The sequence below is a fragment of the Lynx canadensis genome, chromosome E1 (assembly GCF_007474595.2).
Source record: "Lynx canadensis isolate LIC74 chromosome E1, mLynCan4.pri.v2, whole genome shotgun sequence".
NCBI lineage: Eukaryota > Metazoa > Chordata > Mammalia > Carnivora > Felidae > Lynx > Lynx canadensis.
In genome coordinates, this window is record NC_044316.2 from 56,832,237 (window position 1) to 56,850,841 (window position 18,605).

The window sequence follows — 18,605 nt, forward strand, 5'->3', positions numbered from 1 at the left end:
GCTCATGCTCTGTCGATCTCTCTGTCTCAAAAATAAAAATAAATAAATAAATAAATAAATAAATAAATAAATAAATAAATAAATAAATAAATATAAAAAAAAAAAAAGACAGATGGAGTAATCCAGAAGGCTGCCTGGAGGAGGCAGCAATGACAGGCCTCCAAGCCCAGTAGGCACTTTGAAACGAGGGAATTTGCTGGGGAGAGGGTGTTAAAGTCACGCAGCCATGCCTTGCTAACCTCTTCCACCCTATCGGGGCCCATGTCTCAGCTACAGGCTAACTCCACCTTGCTGGACGGAGACACAGGCCCCAGGGTGGAGATTTCCTGCCAGGTGCCCTCAGGCAGCCCACCCATCGCCTCTAGCCTGGTCGGGAAGGACCCACAGGTCCACGTGCAGTGGGGACCGAACTACGGGCAGTCTGCCAACTTCTTTCCACTTACCCCGATGTCAGCCTGGCATTGGAGCCAGGCTGAAAACGACTTCAGTGGCCACCCCAGCCCGTTCAAGCTGGTGTCCCCAGGTGAGAGGGCCCCTTGGCTTCCAGAGGGGCGGTTGGCACTTCTGGGTGGGTCAGCGGGAGGTAGGAGAGCCCCGCCCTGGCCCTGCCTAAGGGAGGCCAGCTCAGCCACGCCCGCCTCCCTCACGGGGCAGCTGCCCCTGGTACCCACCTCTGTGCTGGCTGCTTGGTAGCCTCACCTCCATTGCCGCTGTTGCCTCTGGGTTGCTGGGCCAAGCTCGCGGATCGGGTAGGAAATGGGTGCAGGATGTGGGGGACAGCGAGAAGGAGGCCGGGTGGCGGGTTTGGAGGACAGGGCTGCCTCCAGGGCAAACGAAGGGCCATGTGGCTCATGCATCACCTGCAAGAGTTTATGAAGGGCCTACTGTGTGCCACGTGTCTGCTGAGGGCTTGCACTTCCGTGGCTTTATCTGACCCCGACCAACACTCCCCTGTGATGGAGTCAGTTGGCCTCCGGGTGGGGCATTCGCCTGTATTCCTGATGGGTCTGGGGAGGGACACGAGGAGCGGGGTTGAAGCCTCCTGGGGACCAGGCTGGATCAGGGGCTTCTGTTCTCCGTGGGAACCACATAGGTCGGTGCTTCCCAGCTGGTGACAAGAGGCAGGGGCTGGACCTCCTGGGGTCCCCTGTCTAAGGCTCTCGGTTCACTGACTTGTAAAGCGACCGGGCCTTTGTGTTGTCTGTCCCCAAGCCCCACAGGCCTCTGCGTGTTGCACCTGTCTGGCCTTTGGCAGCAACAACCTCTGCCCCGTGAACTTCTCACCTGCCTTGGTCTCTAGACATGGCCATCTCCTGGTTGTCTTCCTCCCTCCCTGGCCAAGCTTTTCAGTGGCCGCTGTCCGGGAGTCTATCCTTGGCACTCTCCTCGTCTCACGTCAGTGTCCCTTCCTCCCGTCTCTGTCCTTTCCAGAGGCCAGACTCCTGGGAGAGCCGCGTCATCTCTCTGAGCCTCGGTTTTCCCTTTTATAAAGGGGATGTAGAGGGGCACCTGGGTGACTCAGTCGGTTGAGCGACCGACTTCGGCTCAGGTCATGATCTCGCAGTGTGTGAGTTCGAGCCCTGCGTCGGGCTCTGTGCTGACAGCTCGGAGCCTGGAGCCTGCTTGGGATTCTCTCTGCCCCTCCCCTGCTCATGCTCTGTGTCTCTCTGTCTCTCAATAATAAATAAACGTTAAAAAAATTTTTTTTAATATTAAATGGGATACGGAGACCAGGCTCTCCCTCGCCACGTGACCAGGAGCCGACGCTTGCCCTCTTGGTGATTCAGTGCCCCCCTTCATTTAGTGGAGTGACTAAGCCTTATACCCCTTCTCCTGCCCAGGGCACTGATGCGCTTGGCACCATAAAATTCCTGGAGGACTTGGGAGGGGTGGCTGAAAGGTGTGCTTGCCTAACCTGGAATCTTAACTCCTTTATCATCAAGGCTGTGGCCAGACGATGCGGGCTCGGCAGAGTCCCCTCAGGAGGGCCCCGGCTGTCTGTCCCCTACAGAAGGTCTCGCCATTTGAATGAAGGAAATCCCTGCCGGCCCTGATTCTTGAAGGCTGGTGTTCTTCCACGAACACACACGGTGTTAGTGTGACAATTTCAGGACGGGGATGGAATGAATAGAAGGGCCTGTGATGGCAGGGGAGGTCCATAGGAAGTGGGGGGACCTCTGTGTGGCCCCTGTCCTCACCATCCGTGCAGGTCTGGGGAGAGGGTGGGGTAGACTGTGAAAAGGCCCAGCTGCAACAACCCACTCAGCGTCCCCTCCTCCTCCCCCACCCCTGCTCCCCTCTTCCCTGGTGTGGCACCCCATCTCCTGGTGGCCTAGTCGCCTGTCACTGTGCGGCTCACCTGGGAGGATTCTGAGCACCGCCCCCCCCCCCCAGCACCCACTCATTAATCCTTACCCGCAACTAGCAAAAACTGTCTGGAATTTTTCCCTTCCGGTCAGTCCGTGGCCCCTAGGGAGCGCACCCCCACCCCACCCCATCAGCCTTCCCTGTTCAGATGCTCTAAAGATGTTGGGGTGGGGGAGGGCTGGGTTAAACTCTGCCCTCTGCCTGTCACCCTGGAAACTTTGTTTCTGTCTGCATACCATCTTGGGCATGGAAGTCTGAAGTCACACACCCCTGGGGCCTGGCTCAGCCCCGGAAAATTTGCGGAGAGGGTCCTCGGCACCACCCCCAGGCTTAGCTCCAGACGGGAGCAAAGAGCGACAGGCCAGTCGAGGAGGGCGTCCAAGCTGTGGGCTGGGGTTTGGGATGGAATGGGGAGAAAAGAGGGGGTGCTTCTGAGCCTGGGTCCTGGGCAGGTGAGGCCCAGACAGGCATCTATCTGCTGGGCTTCCTGGAGAAGGCGGGAGGGCAGGGGGCAAAGTGTGGGTGGGGCAGAGGGGCGGGCCCTCCTGGCGTCCCTCTCTTCCTGGGGACTCTCTGGCCCCTTGCTGGGGGCAGGGGGACGCGGCCCCCGCCACGACGTGGGCTGGACGTTTGTCGGCCGCCAGAACGCAGGCAGGCCCAGCCGTCGGAGCGTCCGGGCCGCTCTGCTCGCCGCTGGCTGCGGACCGCATTTTGCCCTCGGTCCCTGGGGCCGCGCTGGCCACGCCCCTGGGGGCGGGGCCGGGCCGGGGCGGGGCGGGGTGGTGGCAGGGTCTTAGGCTGGCGGCGGCGGCTACGGCGGCGGCGGCGGCGGAGGCGACATGGAGAGCGGGGCCTACGGCGCGGCCAAGGCAGGCGGCTCCTTCGACCTGTGGCGCTTCCTGACGCAGCCGCAGGTGGTGGCGCGCGCCGTGTGCATGGTGAGCGGGTGGGGAGCCGGGCGGGGGAACCGGACTCCGCCGCCGGGGACCGGGCGGGGGAGGGGGTGCCGCGAGCCTGCGAGCGCGACAGGTGGCGGCGGCCGAGGCCCGGGGGAGGGGTGCGGGTGGCGCGCGTGGGGCCGGCGAGGGGGCCCGGGCCCCGCCGGCCGCCACTCGCGCGCCGCAGCTTTCCCCGGCTTCCCCTGGTCCCCACTGCCCCCCACCGGCCGGGCCCGGGCGCGGGGTGGCCCGGAGGCGCCGCGGGGGAGCAGGCCTGTCGCCCTGCTGGCGGTGGGAGGAGCTTGGGGCAGCTCCAGGACAGGTGGCCGCCGTGCTGGGACTCTCTGCTGGGGGAATTCATCCGGAAGGGGCTTTCCCAAGCCACGTTGGGTAATGGGGTCTCCCCTCCACTCGGGGAGCAAGTCACGTGCCTGCTTCCCCACCCAAGATCAGGTGACCCCAGGAGGTACCCTTCCCAGGGAGGGTAGGGCATCCCTCCAGCACCAGATTACCGGGGGTAAGGGGGTTGGAGGGGGGCGGGGCACAGGATTTTGGACAACCAGCGCCTGGAGCTGGACAAGGTGTTAGTGTGGGCAGGCAGAGGGCTGGGACTAAGTGCCCTCGCCATGCCTGCCTGGGACTGGAGCCTTCTGAGGTGCCCTGGTGGCACCCATGCCCCCTCCCTGCCTGACCGTGGGGTCTGATCCAAGGAGCAGATGCCCCGTGTGTCGGGACAGCTGTGCCAGGAGTCGGGGCTGGCACACTGCTCCCAGCATCGGGGAGTTCCGGCTTCATCCCCAGCTGGGGGTGGGGCTTGTGACTGCCAGCTCCAGAGTCTATTCAGAGGGCCTTGTCCGGGCAGGGCAAGGGAGAGAGGCCTGTGCCTGTCGTAGTGGGAGCCAGGTGTCCAGACCGTCCCGCATCTGCTGACATGGGGTGGGAATGGGTGGTGGCCTTGACGTCTGGGGAGGAGAGGAGGCCACATGAGGCTGTTCCCAAGGGCCTAGAGCCCCTCCCAGAGTTCTGGCTGGTGAACCCCCTTCCACCCCCGCCCAGGACCTCCAGGGTTCTGAGTGCAGAACTGTATCCACAGGCCTGCCAGTCAGACTAGCCTGGGGGGCCCTCAGAGGGGAGGGTCAGGATGTCAAAGGGGCCAGGAGTCCTTGTAGGAAGAAAGCTGGCCAAACTGGGGTGGGGTGGGGGGGGAGCAGCCTGGAGCAGGAAAGAGTGGGGGGGGCTCCAAGACGTGGGAGTCTGGGGGCACGGGTTCCAGCTCAGGGCACACTGGTGCGGCTTTCCTGAGAGGTGGTGGGGGGGGGGTGTCTTTCATCACCCAGGTTTTGGGGCAGAGGTTGGGCTCTGCAGAGGTGATTCAAGCAGAAGGTGATCTGGGGGTGACTCCAGGCCTGGGTTTCTGTAACTTTGTGGCCCATCTCCTACGGAACCACGATGGCCCGTCCCGGCAGGCAGCCGGGGTGGGGATCTCCCTCCCAGGAGATCCCCGTCCGTTCCCCACCAGCCCCTGGTCCAAGAATCTCCCGCCGTGCCCCCGGTGATGGCGACTGTGCTGGCACCTGCAGGTGGCCCGGGAGCACGGAGAAGTGGCGACTGTGCACCAGCCAGAAGCAACTTGCTTACGAGCTCAGTCCCCAAGTTCAGAGGGGGCCCTGGTGCCTGCCGTCCCAAAGGGGAACAGCTGCAGTGGGGGAGCCCAGGGTCCCTCTCACGTGTGCCCGCCGTGGGGCTTGTCTGGCCACCGCTCAGCCCTTCCCCACCTGTCCCCTCAGGTCTTTGCGTTGATCGTGTTCTCGTGCATTTTCGGCGAGGGCTACAGCAACACCCACCAGTCCAAACAGAAATACTGCGTGTTCAACCACAACGAGGACGCGTGCGGCTACGGCAGCGCCATCGGGGTGCTAGCCTTCCTGGCCTCGGCCGCCTTCCTAGTGGTTGACGCCTATTTCCCCCAGATCAGCAACGCCACTGACCGCAAATACCTGGTCATCAGCGACCTGCTCTTCTCAGGTACCTTCCAGCGGGACCCCCAGTTGACTTGGGGGAGGTGAATAGGAGTGTTCCTAAGAGGGTTCTGGGATGGCAGGGCCTCGGCAACCTCAGGGGGAACCGAGGGCAGCCCCTACCCAAGCAGACAGGCTTGCACACAGGGATTTCTGTGAGTCTGCTTAAGCCCACCGGCGTTGAGTGACAATCACGGGACCTTCGAGCCAGGCACCCAGGTCGCCACCCTGGCTTCCGCATCAGTGCCCTTCACACTCCTGGAGGCTTCTGGGAGATCCCTGCCACAGGGCCTCGCCATCGCCGCCCCCACAGGGGGCCCCTCCTGGGTCCCCAGACCGCCCCTGCCTCCATGGAAGTGACCTTGCCCTTCCGGCCTTCTTCCCAGCTTTCTGGACTTTCCTGTGGTTCGTTGGTTTCTGCTTCCTCACCAACCAGTGGGTGGCCACCAAGGCGGAAGATGTGCTAGTGGGGGCCGACTCGGCCCGGGCAGCCATCACCTTCAGCTTCTTCTCCATCTTCTCCTGGGTAGGTGGGCCGGGGCGGGCAGGGGTGCAGTGTCTTTGGAGAAGGGTGGCAGAAGGCTGAGGAACCCAAACCTCGGGGCTCCCTGCAGGGCGTGCTGGCCTCCCTGGCCTACCAGCGCTACAAGGCCGGCGTGGACGACTTCATCCAGAACTACGTGGACCCCACTCCAGACCCCGGCACCGCCTACGCCTCCTACCCTGGTGCGTCTGTGGACAACTACCAACAACCGCCCTTCACCCAGAACGCTGAGACCACGGAGGGCTACCAGCCGCCCCCTGTGTACTGAGCTGCGGCCGGAACGGTCAGGGGAGCAGAGAGGGCGCTCGGGGGCCTTCGCTCTGTGCTGGACTCCTCCCGTGAGCTTCGCCTCCTGGAGCTGCGGCCCCCTCACCCTGCCGGGTGCCCGTCGGAGCCGCGCACGGCCTGGAGAGCCCTCGCTTCCCCTGCCCTGGCTGCCGGGCTCCCTCTAGCAAGGGCTTCGCCCACCCACTCCTCAAGGGCATTTTTTAGAAAAGGGTTTTTAGCCAGATGTGTTTTGTCATTGCTTTTAATGATCCCCAACCCCAGTTGGAATAGCTAGAAGTGCCCGACACGCTGCTTTGACAAGTGCCTTAGCTTCTCCCCAGCCCAAAGGAGCCGGGCCCAGGTCCAGGACCTGGGCCCTGGTGGCCACAGTTACTCGGGGTTCTGTGCCAAAGAGGAGACTGTGGGGCCAGGGCCCCCTTTCCTGCTCACTCAGGTTTGTTCCCCACCTCCTGGCGCTGCTGTGTCCCCAGCCCCCTGCCTGCCCTGGGAGCCAGCAGCCCCGTGCTCACTGCTGTAGCATCTGCTTGCTCTTGGATCTAGGGTCATTGCCCCATGCCAGTGCCTCCGGACTGCCTGCCGGCCTGCCAGCCGTGGCGCTGGATGCCCACCCCAGGGGGCACCGGGAGGCATTCCCTCCGCCTTGCTCCCAGCCCTTGGCAACCGGGAGGGGCTTTGCCTGCCGGAAAACACCCAGCTTTATGTAAATACTCTGCCACTGTGAGGTGTGGGGTGTATCCACAGCCCCTGGGCTGTTCTGAATGTATTAAAAAGCCTTGGGGGTGAGATGCAGACCCTTGGTTCTGTTAGACTGATTTGAAGACGGAATAAATGTTTTTCTCGTTCATAATCTCCAGGGTCATCAGTTGGGCCTCAGCCCAGGGGTTGGAGATTCCACTCTGGGGTGCACCCTGGGAGGGGGCTGCTTTATGAACTTGCATTTTGAAGTCACGGCAGTGTGCCCCTCCAGCACGCCCAGCGCGCGCGCGCACTTGTCTGGGGTCTCATTCCTCACACTGCCGTCCAACAGCATCTTAAAATAGCAACTGTGCTCAGCTTGTAAACAAGACAGTCTTTCTGGACTGCCTTGCCAGGGCCCTGCTGTGCCCTTGCTGGAGTTGGGGTGGGGGCCCCTGGGAGCGGACCCTGCGCGGTAACCCTTTCCTTCCCAACCCTCTTAGCAGAGTGCGGAGTGATCTGGCAGGGCCCAGAGGCCTCCACTTCTAGCAGACAGGGGTCCGCACGTCTGGAGCCCGTCCCGGGATGGCCCACCCTGAGGGAGTGAGCCCATCCCTAGCAGGAAAGGCCAGGGCCCCTGAAGCACCTCACTTCCCTTTTGGAGCAGAGACAACAAAAACTGTCAAAAGTGGGCCTGTTAGTTTCAAAACCGAGTAGACACTCATAGGGTTCTGCAAATGCCTCACTGTAATTCGGGACCAGTCACTAGCAAGCCGGAATAGAGCAAAGGGGAGAGGCAAGCCAGGGCGAGGAGGCCACCCCAGAATCCCCATCCCATCCCCACTGGTGGGTACACCCAACCCCAGAAGGTTCTGGCCTCCACGCAAGCCACTGACGGCCCATGTTACAAGGTACAGCTGAGCTGGTCTTCTGAACTATCAAGTGTCTGTTTCACAAACAAAACCTGACCCCACAGCCCCAGCGGGCAGCCCCGAGTATAGCCTTGTCTTTCCGTCCCGGGCCCCAGCCTCCTCCATCCACCCATTTTGTCCTAAACCTGTCCAGACAGGAGAGCAAGCAAATGTGCCTCTTGGGACGCGCTTCGCGGCGCTTCTCAGTTAAAGTGTGGCTAAGAGACCAGCGAGTAGTGCTAAAAAAGATCTGGAAAGAAATCCCCACCCATGGTCCCATCAGAGCTGTCGACAGGGAGACCCGGGGCATCCCAGGCTGTTAAAGACACATGTGCTCCCACCAACCAGTAAATTTTAATATTAGTTATTAATTCCACACACAACAGAATCAGAGACCCTGTCCCCAGCTACCTCTGCCCCTCCCCCCCCTCCCCCCCCCCCCCTTTAAAAGATAAGCCCCTGGGATCTGGGCCCCACTAGGGTAAGTGTCCCCCATGTGAGAGAAGCTGTAATTCTGGAGAAAATGACCACCAGAGAGAGGGAAGAGCTTTTAGCCCAAAGGGAAGCCAGAAGGCACAAGTCCAGCCACCCCGAGGGACCAGGAGCCCTTTCCAGGCCAACAGAAATTTTTGCGTGGGATGACACTGTGCTGAGCCGGAGCAACTGGGGAACGGACTTCCCAGCGAGAACAGAAACTCAACAGTGAAAGCCACAAGGGGGAAGAAGCGGCCAGCGGTAGTGTCGCCAGTGTGTGGCTCGGCCCCTCACCCCACGGGAGGAGGGGGCGGGTGTCCGCGGTGGGTGGCCAGACCCTGAGCTCAGGAGTGGATCCGCAGCGGGGAAGGGAACCAAGAAAGCGCCGGCGGGCAGGAAAGGGGAAACGGAACGTGCAGACCACCAGCCCGGGGAAAGCGCACCGCCGCCGAAAGTTCCGTCCCCGCACCCCACCCCCCTCCACTTCCTCTTCTGGAAAGGCTGCGCCGCACGAGGGCGGGGGCAGTCCTGCAAGCGTCCGCCAGGGGGCGGCAGCGGGAAGGGAGCGGGCGCTCCCCAGGCGCCCACACCTCAGTTGGCCGAGCTGCACTGCAGGATCTGATGCGGAGCAAACAGCTTGCGGGCCCCCGAGGCCTCTCCTGGCTTCCCCAGCAGCGGGCAGTTCTCCTTATTCTCCTTGCCGTCCGGCCCGGCGGGCAGACCCGAGGCCTTCTTGAAGTAGCACAGGCGGCACACGGAGTGGTATTTGTCTGCGCCCCCGATCACCTCGACCTGGCCGCGGGGATGCAAAGAGCCATGGGCTGAGGCGGGGCGGGGCGCCTCCGGGCCACCCTCCCCCCTCCACCCCTGGAGAAGGCAGGGGGCGGCTACCTCCTTCTCTGCGCCCAGCCTCTTGGTATAGGCGGCTTCGCGGAAGCACTCCATGCACACCGCCGTCAGCTTCACAACACTCTCCGCCAGGGGCACCAGGTTCAGGATGGTCCCGAAGGCCTACGTTCCGGGGGAGAGACAGCCTCTGGGCGCATCCACCTCGCCAGGCGGGTCTTTCCTTGCAACCCCTTGACTCACAAGCACGGACACAGGGGCACTTTGCCTTGACCTTGCTTTCCCCAGAGTGCCGTCCCCTGCAACACCCCCAGCACCCAGACTGGGATGGACTCGCTCCCAGGCAAACCCCGGGGGGCCTGGGTCCCGCTCACCTGAGTGCCCCCCAAGGGCTAAGCCCCAGTCATCCAGGTGGCACCGCGCTGAGAGCAAAGGCTAGCTGGGCTGTCCCTGCTCCTCCCCGGGCCCCCTTCTCCCTCCAGACCCCTTCCCAAGACCTGGATCAGACGACTCACCTTCCTCTGGAAGGTCCCATCCAGCGCAGCCACGATCACGGTCTTCCCGGCGTTGGCCATAGTCTCGCTGAACTCCACGATGTCTGGGAACTGGGAGGGGGCGGAGGGGGGAGGGCAGTGGGTTTCCACCCGGAGCAGCTTGCAGCAGCCACGGAGAGACACTGCCACCCGTCAGCGTGGAGCATGAGAACAGGGCGACCCCAACGCTCCCGCCAGTGCCCCGACGAGGAGACCGGAGTTCCTGGGGTTGCCCCACGGCACACAGCCATGTGCACCCACAACCACCCATGCCGCCTCACCGGCCACCGGGACAGAATAGGTCGGCTCCAGGCCCCAGCACAGCACCGCGGACCTGTCGCCAGGTGATGTGGCCCCCCCTGGAGGCGGTCTAAAACCGCGGTGGCCAAAAGCTCAGGCCAGAGGGCTGCCTGCCTTGAACCCTGCTCTGGTGGGACGCGTGTGCTTGGTGACCTTGGCAAGGACTTCACGTTTCTGAACCTTAGAAATGGCAAGGACCGCCCTCGGTGTTGTTTAAGGATCGGAGGCACTCATATAGGGAATAATGTGCCATCTGATGCCTCGAGAAGGGGTCGGGGTTCCACTGGCCATTTACGGAGCAGGACGCCACAGCGGGCCCCGCGTGTACTTGGTAAATCAACTGTGATTTTAAGTGGCCCAGGGTGAGGTCGCAACTTCTGCAGATGCTCGGGCGAGCTGTCCCCGGTCAATCCCACTGCCTTCGGCTGATTGTGTTAGTCTATCTGGATTGGTCTTCGGGCTGTGAGAACGCGCACGTGCTTGTCTTTGGGCAGCAGGGTCTCTCTCCAAGCCATCAGGCCTGACTTGGCGCATTTATCGAGGTGCAAGGTTCCCGAGACCTGGACAGTTGGCAAGACAGGTCCCGTGAAGGCGGCTAGAAAAATCACGAGCAATTCAAGTACGATTCGGCCGAAGAAGCCAGACGTGACTCCCCTCTGTGGGGCTGGCCAGTCCCGAGCTACAGAAACACCCACGACTGCTGCACCGTCACGCACGTGTCCCCACTCCGTCACAGGTGACAGAAATGCAGCTCCCAGCCTGCAAGGAGCTCTCAGCCAGTAAACGCCTCCCTCCCTAAGTTGTCGCAAAGCAAACGGGTCTCCACACATTTCCAAGGAGAGAGGCCGGGCACACCCTTCCCCTCAGGGCCCTGAGAGGGAAAGGAGCCTGCCCACACCCTGATGTCGGGTTTTGGGCCTCCAGAATTGGGAAAATCAATTCCTGCTGTTTCAGCTGCCTGGTCTGTGGTACCTGTTAGGGCAGCCCTAGGAAAATATTACAGGTTACACTTAAAGTAGAACCTCGGGGTCCCTGGGGAGCTCAGTCTATGGAGCATCCGACCCTTAGTTTTGGCTCAGGTCATGATCTCCCCGTCTCGTGAGTTCGAGCCCCACGTCAGGCTCCAAGCTGGAAATGTGGAACGTGCTTAGGTTCCTCTCTCTCTCTCTGTTCCTCTCCCACCCGTGCTATCTCTCTCTCTCAAAATAAACAACCTCAAAAGAACAATACTTTAAAACAGAACCTCAAAGTACTTAGTCAATTTCAGGTTTTCTTGGTAGACAAAAATAATCACGAGACCCACGGAGGAAAGTACCGGGAGGTTTCTTGCTGGGGACGAGTTTGCCCACCCGAGTCCAGCGGCCCGTTCTACACCTCCGGGCGACCTGCAATGAGCCACTTCCCAAACGAGTTCTCATGAAGGGGAAAGAACCCAAAGAAGAGATTAGGAAGCCTACGAGTGGATTTTCACCGCTGCTGTCTTCCTGCCAAGAGCCGGCTGGCTCGAGATGTGCAGCCCAGTGACCCCTGGCCCTGACCCAGCCCAGGCCTCTGCTTCCTGGCAGACAGGCCGGCCTTGAAGGGGCAGAGGCCACAGAAGCCAGGGATAAAGGACGTGACAAAGCAAAACGTTTGGCCATGAGTGGTAAAACATGAAACGGAATGCCACAGACAGATCTCCGGGGCACATAAACAGGGAAGAAAGCAGACCATGTGACAAAGTGGCATCGGCCACTTCAGGTCCACTGGAGAAAGGAGAAACCAAGAGAAAAATGAGTGGAAGCCCTTCAAAGGCCATTGGAAAAAGGAGAAATAGATACAAGTAGCCCGTAAACATGGACACAGACATCAGACAGCAGCGATGAGACAAACTTTCACTGGGGTGTGTGTGTGCGTGCGTGCGCACATGCGTGCAAGCTCTGCCACCTGCCCCTTACTCCTCCCCTCTCTCCTGGGGATTTCTGCAGAGGCCCAGTGGTCACACTGTCCTGTCATCCGCTCTCTGTCAGCGGGGCCGCCCTTTGGCGGGCTCTGCCCAGGCTAATTCCCAAGTCTTCTCCGCTAGCCTGCCCAGAGCCACCTGCCTCCGTCCTGCCCCTGGACACACCCAGCCGGCCAGCAGCTCGCTCCCTGGCTCTCCCTCAGACCCCTTTCTGACCGCCTCACCGTAGCTCTGTCCCCTTCACATTGCCCGTCTGTCCAGTTGTCCCCACCTGACCTAGGACATCGTTCTCTCCCTAGAAAGGAGAGACTAGACTAGGGACTAGAAAGGATGCACAAGGGGGGAGACTCTGGCTGTACCCCCCCCCAATACCAAGAACACTGCTGGCATGGGGCACAAGCCCAGAAAATACTTAGGAATGAATGAATGAATGAATGAATATTGCACATTTGCTGACATGGGTAAATGGTCAACCATGCGATAGAAGCCCACTCTATTTACTTATTTATTATTTACGAATAACTTATCATCAAGTTAGCTAAATACAGGGTCGTCTTGGCTTCGGGAGATTCCCGCGATCCGTCGCGTACATCCAACACCCGATGGAGCTCGCGCTATTTAAAAATACACATCTAGAAAGACTAGATGGATGCCGACCAACACGTAATGAGTTTTTGTTTGCTTTTCTGGGCTGCAAAAAGAGAAGACCAGCCCCCACAGCAGGAGCTGGCCTGGCGTTGGCAGCTGGGCCCCGGTGGTACCACGTAGAGCGAAATTCATTTCACGGAACATTCGCATCCGGCAAGGCCACTCCTCGACTGGGATGGGTCAAGATGAAGCCGAGACCCTCCGTAATCCTGTCTGAGCACAGAGACAGACGTGAACGCTGTCCAGGCTACGGAGGACCACACGTTCCCCCTTCCTGCCCAGGAGGAGTGACCACTGCTGCTTTACCGACTCGGCCTCCGCCTCCTGGTCCCCCCGCCTCCCTAGGGGGAAGGTTGAGGAGGCCGGTCAGTTACTCCCTTCCCGAGGGCACAGAATCGAGAGCCAGGCCAGCCTCTTAGAAGCCTCCCCCAAAATGATCCCCCACAAGCCCTCTGTGAGAGGTCCCTGGTTCCCACACTGTGGGTTCTCCCTGCAACAATCAATACCCACTCACCAAACACACACACGGAAGAATTTCAGGGCACAGAGGTAGAATAAACAGGCAGTACAGGGGACCCTCCACCTTCGCCCAATTCCTGTGTCAGGACGCACCCACCCAGGGAAATTGTAGAAGCCGTGTCGGCAGACCTCCCCATCACTGACTCACGATAAAGTTCTATGTTATTCGGCTGCTGAGATTTGGGGCCTGATCGTTACAGCAGCTCACGTTACCCTCACGAGTGCACTGGGTGGAGACAGACGCACTCAGAACTCTCCGGGGGGCTGAAGTGAGCCCTGTGGGGAGAGAGTTACAGTTTCATTCATTCCAGATGAACTCGCAGAAGCAAAAACTCCCAAAGCACACGAAAGACGAAAGACGCCAAGACTACAAAAGACAACCTGCAGGCTCACCCAGAGAGTGCACTCCGGAAGAAAGGGAAAGAGTGAGCCGGAAAAGTCTTTAACACAAGATTCTCGGAAAGACCAGGAAAGGGACAGCGGCCGCCACACAAACAAACAAAAAACGGTAAATTCGCAAACAAAAATGAAGATATGTGAATTAGAGCAGGAGCTACACAAAGAGAACTAACCAGAAATCCCAGAAACGAATAGAGTCTTTGAGGGGCGCCTGGTGGCTCAGTCAGTTGGGCGTCGGACTTCGGCTCAGGTCGTGATCTCACAGTTTGTGAGTTCGAGCCCCGTGTCGGGCTTGGTGCTGACAGCTCAGAGCCTGGAGCCTGTTTCAGATTCTGTGTCTCCCTCTCTCTGACCCTCCCCCGCTCATGCTCTGTCTCTCTCTGTCTCAAAAGTAAATAAACGTTAAAAAAAAAATAAAAAAAAAAACACTTTGATTTCTGTCTCCCTCTCTCTCTGCCCCTCCCCCACTCATGTTCTGTCTCGCTCTCTCTCAAAAATAAGCAAACATTGGGGCGCCTGGGTGGCTCAGTTGGTTGAGCATTGGACTTCGGCTCAGGTCATGATCTCACGGTTCGTGAGTTCGAGCCCCACATCGGGCTCTGTGCTGACAAGCTCAGAGCCTGGAGCCTACTTTGGATTCTGTGTCTCCCTCTCTCTCTCTACCCCTCCCCCGTTCACACACTCTCTCTCTGCCTCTCAAAAATAAAGAAACGTAATAAAAAAATGAAAAAAAAAAAACAGGCAAACATTAAAAAAAAAAACTGAAAAAGATCAGAAATAGAACGAATACCTTCCAAGCCAGCAGAGGACAAGGGGGGGACAGATAGGGAGTCTGTAGGCAGAATGCCAGGACAAACCAACTTACAAACTGCCCTTCGTCGATGCCTATGACAGCCACACCTAGGGCCTCCTGGGCCACATCCCGGAGCAGGCAGGCTGGCAGTGCCTCCATGGTGTTTCTGGGGAGAGAAAGCCAGGGCGTGAGCAAGGCAAGGGAGTGGGGGCCTGAACGCAGGGGCCGGGGAACAGCTCTCGTGACCGCCCTACCCGCAAATCACGCGGCACTGTTTGGCTGGAGCGTGAAGTTAGCGCCTGTGGGAGGGCATCTGGGGAGAATAAAGGCCCATGCTCAGAAAACCAGTTATTCAACACAAGCTATTTCACTGGATGCTTTGGACTAGAAATTAGCAACTCGAGATACAAAGCTTTACTGAGACTCAAAAGCTCCTCCCCACTTTGGTTTAGTGGGCTGGGGCAGACGAAAGGCTTTAATTTGTTTTAAAAATGAGAAAAGGAATAAGTAAATATAACTCAGCCTGCATTACAGATGTCTTTAGATCAATGCAGTCACAAACTAGAATTTTTTACTTCTTTCTTTTTATGGCGGAAGGGGCCCATGAAAGGCAAAAGTGCCCAGGGAAGTCCAACGTGGCCCTGGGCCAAACATTAGCACCAGACTCGGAGTCCTGTGTATCCTGGCAGAGATAAGTCTGGAACCCCAACCTTCAGCTCTCTAGAGTTCCCTCCATCTGGCTTTTCTGACAGATTGAAGGGTTTCTCCAAGCTCACAGAGCTGTTAACCAGCAGAGCCAAGATTTATATCTAAGGTCCCACGGCTGCCTGGCGTGCCCTGTGGGGACAGTCATATCCAGAAGGGTTTGCAAGTGAAAGGTCACATGTGGGAATGTTCCAGGGCATTAGACCCCATCCTGCTCCCACACCCAGGGCCCTTTCTGAAGAGAAATGCCTTTCTCTGTCCTCTTAAATAGCGTCTCTGTTTTCCACAGTGTTGTTTTCCTTTGTCTTCACTTTTCCTGCTGGTACTTAACTAAAGCTCAGCAGTTTGTAGGTGTATTTAGAAAAACATAAAACACAACCACTGCTTAGCTATTACCGTGCTATCATTCTACTCCAAGATCTGGGAAGAGCATGAAATGGTATTCCCTGCATTTTAAATTCCCCCTCTCATCCCCAAATAGAGAAGGCCAGAGGGCGGGCAAGGGCAGGGTGTGTGGAACTGTCACTCCTGCCAGGGGCTCAGTCCCAGCCGCTGCAGCCCGAGTTAGACAGCACCTGTGCTCAGACAGGCAGAGCTCAGATGTGACCCTGATCTGATGGACTTCTCATCACTGCACAGTACTGCCTCCTGCTCTCACGGACTTCCCTGGATGTTCCCCTGCCCAGTGGGTGTTTTAAGGAGGAAGAAGCAGGGGCACCTAGGTGGCTCAGTCCGTTACGCGTCCGACTTCAGCTCCGGTCATGATCTCACAGTTCGTGGGTTCGAGTCCCACATTCGGCTCTGTGCTGACGGCTCGGAGCCTGGAGCCTGCTTCGGATTCTGTGTCCCCCCCCCCCGCCCCTCCCCCACTCGTGTCCTGTCTTTCTCTCTCTCTCAAAAATAAATAAACATTTAAAAAAAAAGGCAGGGAGAAAGAAGCAAACTGGAAGACATACGTGGCCTACATCAGACAGCACGGCCAGGAAGCAATGGTCGTGCAAATCCCAGCACTTAACTCCAAACCCCGGGCACTGTCCACCCCACCCCCGGCCTGGCTTCAGAAAACCCCATGCTCCCACCCTGAAGCCACACATCAGGCGGTTCTGAGGCTGCAAGCCCCGCCTCCAGCTCAGGTGGACAAGTCCAAAGGGCAGAGACAATGTCCCAGGCTCAGAAGTGTCAGGCCCCAATCTGCAGCAAGGAACAGGCCCGAGTAAGACTAAATGTAACCCTCCACCCCCCACCTCAGGTTGCAGACTGAAATGATCCCAAGGTGCAGGCAGATAAACGTAGAAGGGGATATGCACAAAAGCCACAAGGCCACAGGGAATCAGCCCCAGGGCAGGGCAACTGAAAAGTTACATAAAAAGCCCCGTGCAGGCCCAACAAAACCAGTTTGCAACCATATAGTTGTAACCTCCAGAGCAGGGTTCCTCAGCCCGGGCATGGCACTGTTGATAATTGGGGCAGGATCAACATTTGGGGGGGGGGGGCGGTGCCGCCCTGTGCATTGTGGGATGTTCAGCAGCATCTCTGGCCTCTAGCCACGGGACGCCAACAGCCACCCCTAGCCCGCTCCAGTTGTGAAAAATAAATACGTCCCCAGACATCGCCAAATGGACGCTGGGAAGGGGGGGAGGGGGTGCAAAATCTCCCCTGGTGAAGAATTGCCAAGCAGCCCTCAAAGTCTGCCGAGTTGCACGGTCGGCACGAGGCCCCCCCCATCCCCACCCCCCCTGAGTTTCCACCCGGCTTCCAGAGGAGGTGTTAGGAGAGGACAGAGGAGAGCAGACACTGACCGGTCGTGCGTGGAGAAGCTGCTGCTATAGCGAGTGTCTTTGGCGTACTTGATGACCAAGCACTTGTACTGGGCGATCTGGAAGCGACGGACCCGTCTCATCAGCTCAGTACTGCAACAGCAGAGCACAGTGGTTAAGAGGGGGCAAAGAAGACTCTATCAGCACAAGCTGGGCTCCCCACCACCGTCTAGGGGTCTGCAGCCTGAGGCCCGCGCCTTTGGACATAAAGACCAGCGAGGACAGAGAGGGCCGGTGCTCTGAGAGTTCAGTCTAGACCTGAGAGGGACGTCAAGACTGTACGTCCCTAGGGAGCCCAGGAGTAATAAAGGCATGCCAGGGCAGGACGTGCTCTCCACGTGGGGGGTGGCAAGGGATAACCCCCCAGGTGGCCGGGGGAGGAGGCAGAGAAGTGCAAAGGCCACAGGCAGAGGGGAGGAGTTCAAAGTAACCTCACTCCAGAGGTCTTCACAGAGTCTGAACTGACGTCACAAAATCTTTTTGTGCCAAAGAGGGCGCTTTGCCACTGGATCCCAGAGCCCACCTGAGTGTCACCGCAGCTGTCCCCCAGGGCGGAGGGAGGTACTCAGGGGGCTCACCAGCCCACCAGGTCAGCTAGTGGTCCTGTCACATCGGGGGAGCAAAGGTCCCCTGGCCTGACTCCTTAGTGTTAAATTTTTAGGGGCACCTGGGTGGCACCAATCCTCGGTTTCGGCTCAGGTCATGGTCGCCTGGGTGGTGAGTTGGAGCCCGGCATTGGGACCTGCGATGACAGTCTGGAGCCTGGTTGGGATTCTCTCTCTCTCTCTCTCTCTCTCTCTCTCTCTCTGCCCCTCCCCTGCTGATGCTCACTCTGTCTCTCTCTCTTTAAATAAATAAATACGTAAATGAAATAAACTTAAACTTAGAATACTTAAAGTTTTACAAGGCGCCTCGGTGGCTCAGTCGGTTAAGCCTCCGACTTCCGCTCAGGTCATGATCTCACAGTCTGTGGGTTGGAGCCCCTGCGTGGGGCTCTGTGCTGACAGCTCGGAGCCTGGAGCCTGCTTCGGATTCTGGGTCTCCCTCTCTCTCTGCCCCTCCCCCTCTCTCTCTCTCTCTCTCTCTCTCTCTCTCAAAAATAAATAAAACATTAAAAAATGTTAAATACTTAAAATTAAAAAAAAAAATTAGGAGACCTGGCTGCCCCTTTCTGAGAGGGCTCTAGCGAGGGGCCAAACCGTCAGCAGCTGCACCCAGCTGCGCGAAGGCGCGGTGGTTATCGGACCCTAATGGGAGGCCTAAACTGGGCGGGCTGGGAGGGAGAGCCTCCTCCAGGACCGGATCCAAGGGCGGAGCGGCATCCTGGGCGGGAAAGCGCGGTCGGGCGGTGGCGGCTGACCTAGGGGGACTGCACGATGGGGGGCTGTCCGAGAGGGGGGACAGGCCCGCAAGAGGCGCCAGGGGAGGACAGACCCTCGGGAGGGAGGGGTGGAGGAGGAAGTGGTCCCGGCCCGCCCTGGCCCCGCGAGGCCATTACCTTTTTCCCGAGAACATGGGTCCTAGAATCACCTAGGAGAGAAAGCGGGGTCACTTCGGGGTCCACTGCACACGGTCCCCCGCCCCCGCCCTCGCCCCCGCCCCCGCGTGCTGGGACCTGCCCCCCCGTACCTGGATCTGCCCCCGGGTCTTGCTGGGGGAGCCGGGCAGCACGGTGGGCAGGTTGATGCAGCTCATGGCGCCCCTAGGAAGCTCGCCACTCAAGGACCCTCAGGTGTCACCGCCCAGCTGCCTGGAGCTGGTTCCCGCGCCGCCCGTCTTTATCCCCGGCGCGCTGGCCAATCGGGAGCCGGCGCCGGCGCCCGGGAGCCAATCAGCGCGCGGCCGCGGACTGGCGGGAGGTTTGACCGCAGCCCGCCCCTAGTGGGCA

At 59.2% G+C, this 18,605-nt stretch overlaps 2 protein-coding genes across 4 annotated transcripts; one reads left to right on the plus strand and one right to left on the minus strand.

Annotated features, from left to right (window-relative positions):
• Positions 1-3,176: 3,176 nt before the first annotated feature.
• Positions 3,177-7,002, plus strand: SYNGR2 (synaptogyrin 2). 2 transcript variants are annotated; one of them, XM_030295763.1, is made up of 4 exons: positions 3,177-3,305; positions 5,093-5,330; positions 5,710-5,849; positions 5,938-7,002. In XM_030295763.1, the coding sequence occupies exons 1-4, from the start codon at positions 3,207-3,209 to the stop codon at positions 6,133-6,135; spliced, it is 675 nt and encodes a 224-aa protein (XP_030151623.1). In that variant the 5' UTR covers positions 3,177-3,206; the 3' UTR covers positions 6,136-7,002. The 2 variants fall into 2 exon arrangements, with proteins under 2 accessions (XP_030151623.1, XP_030151624.1); XM_030295764.1 differs by lacking the exon at positions 5,710-5,849.
• Positions 7,003-8,076: 1,074 nt separating this feature from the next.
• TK1 (thymidine kinase 1) lies at positions 8,077-18,524 on the minus strand. 2 transcript variants are annotated; one of them, XM_030295762.1, is made up of 7 exons: positions 18,347-18,501; positions 18,216-18,247; positions 16,700-16,810; positions 14,268-14,361; positions 9,577-9,666; positions 9,107-9,226; positions 8,077-9,007 (listed from the first exon to the last, which is right to left on the minus strand). In XM_030295762.1, the coding sequence occupies exons 1-7, from the start codon at positions 18,410-18,412 to the stop codon at positions 8,807-8,809; spliced, it is 714 nt and encodes a 237-aa protein (XP_030151622.1). In that variant the 5' UTR covers positions 18,413-18,501; the 3' UTR covers positions 8,077-8,806. The 2 variants fall into 2 exon arrangements, with proteins under 2 accessions (XP_030151622.1, XP_030151621.1); XM_030295761.1 differs by having other exon boundaries at positions 8,077-9,226; positions 18,347-18,524.
• Positions 18,525-18,605: the final 81 nt, after the last annotated feature.

Excerpts from the sequence above, each read along its gene's own strand:
- SYNGR2 (XM_030295763.1), top strand. The coding sequence starts at position 3,207 with ATGGAGAGCGGGGCCTACGGCGCGGCCAAGGCAGGCGGCTCCTTCGAC. Across the intron at positions 5,331-5,709 it reads CAGCGACCTGCTCTTCTCAG|CTTTCTGGACTTTCCTGTGG; the intron begins GTACCTTCCAGC and ends CCTTCTTCCCAG. Across the intron at positions 5,850-5,937 it reads TCTTCTCCATCTTCTCCTGG|GGCGTGCTGGCCTCCCTGGC; the intron begins GTAGGTGGGCCG and ends GGCTCCCTGCAG.
- TK1 (XM_030295761.1), bottom strand. The coding sequence starts at position 18,412 with ATGAGCTGCATCAACCTGCCCACCGTGCTGCCCGGCTCCCCCAGCAAG. Across the intron at positions 9,667-14,267 it reads GCATCGACGAAGGGCAGTTT|TTCCCAGACATCGTGGAGTT; the intron begins GTAAGTTGGTTT and ends GCCCCCTCCCAG. Across the intron at positions 9,227-9,576 it reads ATGGGACCTTCCAGAGGAAG|GCCTTCGGGACCATCCTGAA; the intron begins GTGAGTCGTCTG and ends CCCGGAACGTAG.